The 3,637-nt window shown below is 38.6% G+C and overlaps 1 protein-coding gene across 1 annotated transcript in view; it reads right to left on the minus strand.

The window, feature by feature from the left end:
• The window catches only part of psme4b (proteasome activator subunit 4b), a 33,422-nt gene that overhangs the window by 15,194 nt on the left and 14,591 nt on the right, over positions 1-3,637 (minus strand). Inside the window, exons 18-20 of the mRNA XM_032502561.1 lie at positions 2,957-3,024; positions 2,141-2,344; positions 299-456 (exon numbers count right to left, since the gene is read on the minus strand). Of these exons, the coding sequence (XP_032358452.1) occupies positions 299-456; positions 2,141-2,344; positions 2,957-3,024 (430 nt within the window). The remainder of the gene's footprint in view (positions 1-298; positions 457-2,140; positions 2,345-2,956; positions 3,025-3,637) is intronic.

Here is a 3,637-nt window from a genome sequence, read left to right on the forward strand (position 1 = left end):
TGTAATAAGGGAATTTCCCCGCTGTGGGATGAATAAAGTATAATCTGATCTAATCTAATCTAAGTTTATAATGGTGTTTCAAGACTTTTGAGCACTTAAACTTTCAACTTTTCAACTCTCTGTACTCTTCAGTAAGAGCGACAGATATTCAAAACAGATGTTAATCTTCAGGTTTCCTTTTTTTCGACACAGATGAATCTCATTTATCAGCAATGAAAGACCGCATTATTCTTTGTTTTGCTTGTGCTTGTGCCTGATTACGTCTAAAAATGGAAAACTAAGAAAAATGACAGCATACCTGGTCATTGGCTGATCTCCAGAGACATGGCCCTTAATTCGCTGCAGCTCAGGGTGCAGGAGGCGGGACAACAGCTGGAAAACAAAGTTCTCCTCTTCCTTATTAGGCACGTGCCAACACACACCCAAGTCTGCCACATCTCCAGCTCTTCCCCAGTCCTGGAGACAGAGAGAGAGGGGTAGAAAAGAGAGTTTACACTGGAACAACTGCCTTTAAAACATTGATCTGTGTCATCTACTGGTATGTATAACACATGTAAGGACACTAAACAATGGCCAGTTGAAAAACATATTCCGGAACAAACTGATTTACTTTCAGATGACAGACAAGCAGTTAAATCCAACTAGCAAAAAACCTCAAAATCAACCACAACAATAACTATTGTTGAAGTATTCTGTTCAGCAGGAGAGGAAAAGTTTTGACGTGAGACTTTGTTGAAACAAAATAAAGACAGTTGTCATGCAAATGTACTGAGTTGTCTTCAGCGTATTTTATTTATCTTTTTTTATTTTATCTTATATTCTCTTTTCTCCAGCAAGAGGAGACCTTGTTTGGGAAAGTGCCTAATCTTAGCAAAACGATTCATCTTAACACACAGACAAGTTGGAGCCACTTCTACATCTTTTCTACATCTGTCCCTCATGTCTCAACGTTTCTAGCGGTCATTTATCTTAGCTGCCAAAGACAACCTGATGCCGTTGGTCACATACAGATAGAAGAGGTTCTGACCCTGCACCCTTATCGATAAACATCCCTTGACAACCGTTTCTTTTAGACTTTAAGGCACCGACCTTCAACTGGTAATTTTAGGGACAAACAGCTGTGATTCTCTTTCATGGAGGACACATACAGAATGAATGAAAATTTAATGAAGTCATACAACCGAAAATCATAGTAATGAATAATACTGAATAATACATGAATATTACTGAAGGATATATGAAATCATTCTTAAATGTAATTTTCCCATTCCAAAACAGCATTCACAATCAGTGACCATGAACTCCAGAAGAAAGGAGGTCAGTACATGAAAGCTAGTTGTAATTACTGCCACCTTGACATCATATCAGAAATGCACTTCTCCTGCACTCACGTACAAACACATGACACAACATTATTAAAAAGCTTTTTTCAGAAATACTGCAGGGCAAAAGAGAAATCCAAAAAATATAGACATGATTCTGCAGAAGAAACAAGATTTATTTTCTTTAATCACCTTGGGACCCTCTCAGATTTATATTGTGGCCCTTTTGGGGTCCTAACCCTCAAGGTTGGGAACCACTGTCTGAGATGAATGAAGGCGTGTTTACAGGTTATGTTCACAGTCTGTGCAAAGAGTAAGCACATTTTGTTGTTATCCCCATTTTCTTACTTTTCCCTCATCTATGTTTTTCTTCTCTGTACACTTTAGCAACATAAATCTAAATAAGTTTAGTTATCATACAGACAAACAAAAAAACGTAGCAGTATTTGCATTAGTGTATGGTCCAGTGGTGTAGCAGTTTAATTTAAAGTTGATAAATGCTTTCTAATTGGCTTTCTGGAGATGGTAATCACAATGCAATTACCGAACCTTTAACATCCCATCTAATTAAACTGCGAGCAAGAGCAGTATAAAGGTTGTTTTTGTGGCATTTTGTGTTTCCCCAAAAAACTCATTGTTTCCTGTCCCAGACTAAATACTGTAATAGCGGCAATAAGAGCCAATCTGCACTTGAGCAAGATAGCAAATTAGCCAAAGTTTTTTCTCCCTCCTTGCTGTATAGCATTGCAGACGTTTGTGTATGTGTGTGTGTGTGTGTGTGTGTGTGAGTGTTTGGGCGCGTGTGTGTGTGTGTTTACCCGTATAGGGAGGTCAGTATCAAAGCCCCCAGAGGTGCTGCGGTACTCTGTGGGATAGATGAGGGACAGCGACCGCAGTGTGTGCTCCAGCAGACTGCAGGCGAGTGTGTATGTCCGTTTGCAGCGCAGACGCACACACACACACAGGATCCGCTCCAGGTCCCCTTGGTATTTTAACAGCTGTTCACCATCCACACGGGTTACCTAAAAACACACACACACATACACACAGGAGTACATGCACACACACAAACCCAGACATGTCAGTGGAGAGTTGTCTCTTAAATATTAAGCTTCTCTAGTAAATCACAGCATTTGGCTCGTTTCCACTCGCATTAAGCTCCCAGGAGTAATAAAACAAAACAGAAAGGGTATCAATATGTTCTGGTTAACGACAAAGCTCCTTGATATTTATGACTGCGCAGGGTGCACGCCGCACGCTGCAAGAAATGTCATTATTCATCATTTCTTCTCATGTCACAATGTCACAATCATATTCTTATAACAATTGAAAACATCTCTCAGTTATATTTGATTCTGAAGTTTAGTTTTTAAAACAGACATATCACTTCAGTAACAACGAGGAGAGAACACTTGACTCTAAAATAGTCTTGAAACAAATTTATCAAAAACAAAAGAAAACAAAGAAATTGATCTGCAATGGATTCAAGTATATATGCCGACCTCTCTGGGAGACATTTCAGTCACTTTTAAATTAAATAACATTTTAAGACATACTAGATACAAAATATTTGCAGGATTTATCTATTTTTTAGAGTGTTGAAGCCCTTGGGACGTGATAGATCCTCGTCTCACCTCGGAGAGCAGCTGCAGATTCCACAACAGCTCCTTATCCAGCTCGACTTCACTCTGCAACTCCTCATCTACACACACACACAAATAAAATGACTAATGTACTGTGTTGCTCCTCTGACAAACTGAGCTCCTTTTGCTGAATTTTGGGCTCATTTCAGGTTTTAGTCAGGCTAGCTGCATGGCTGTATGGGAGGCGGCAATGTCAGTCTATCAGTCAGTAACCACTTTAATCCAAACTGAAATACAACTATTGCATGGATTGCAATGAAATTCTGTACAGACATTACAGTAATTTCCTCTTCAACTTTGTGTTATGTGAAAATGTTAGCATGCTAAACTAAGATGGTGGACATAATAAACATTATAAAACACATGTTAGCATTGCCACTGTGCTCAAAGTGTTGGTAATCTGTCTTTGATAATTCCACAACATTTATTTTATAACATAAAAAAAAAACAGAATATGTGATGGCGAAGTCAACATTTAATTGTTTAGTCAAATGTAATTGTTCTTAAATTTTAACCCACTGCTTTAAAAAGGCTACTCTTGCTAGGCAGAAACATGTGTAAGTAAAGGTTCCATGACATTGTGCTTTTTGGATGCTTTTATATAGACCTTAGTGGTCCCCTAATACCATATCTGAAATCTCTTTCCTGAAATTCAGCCTTGGTGCAGGATTA

Source organism: Etheostoma spectabile, chromosome 21 (assembly GCF_008692095.1).
Source record: "Etheostoma spectabile isolate EspeVRDwgs_2016 chromosome 21, UIUC_Espe_1.0, whole genome shotgun sequence".
Taxonomy (NCBI): Eukaryota; Metazoa; Chordata; class Actinopteri; order Perciformes; family Percidae; genus Etheostoma; species Etheostoma spectabile.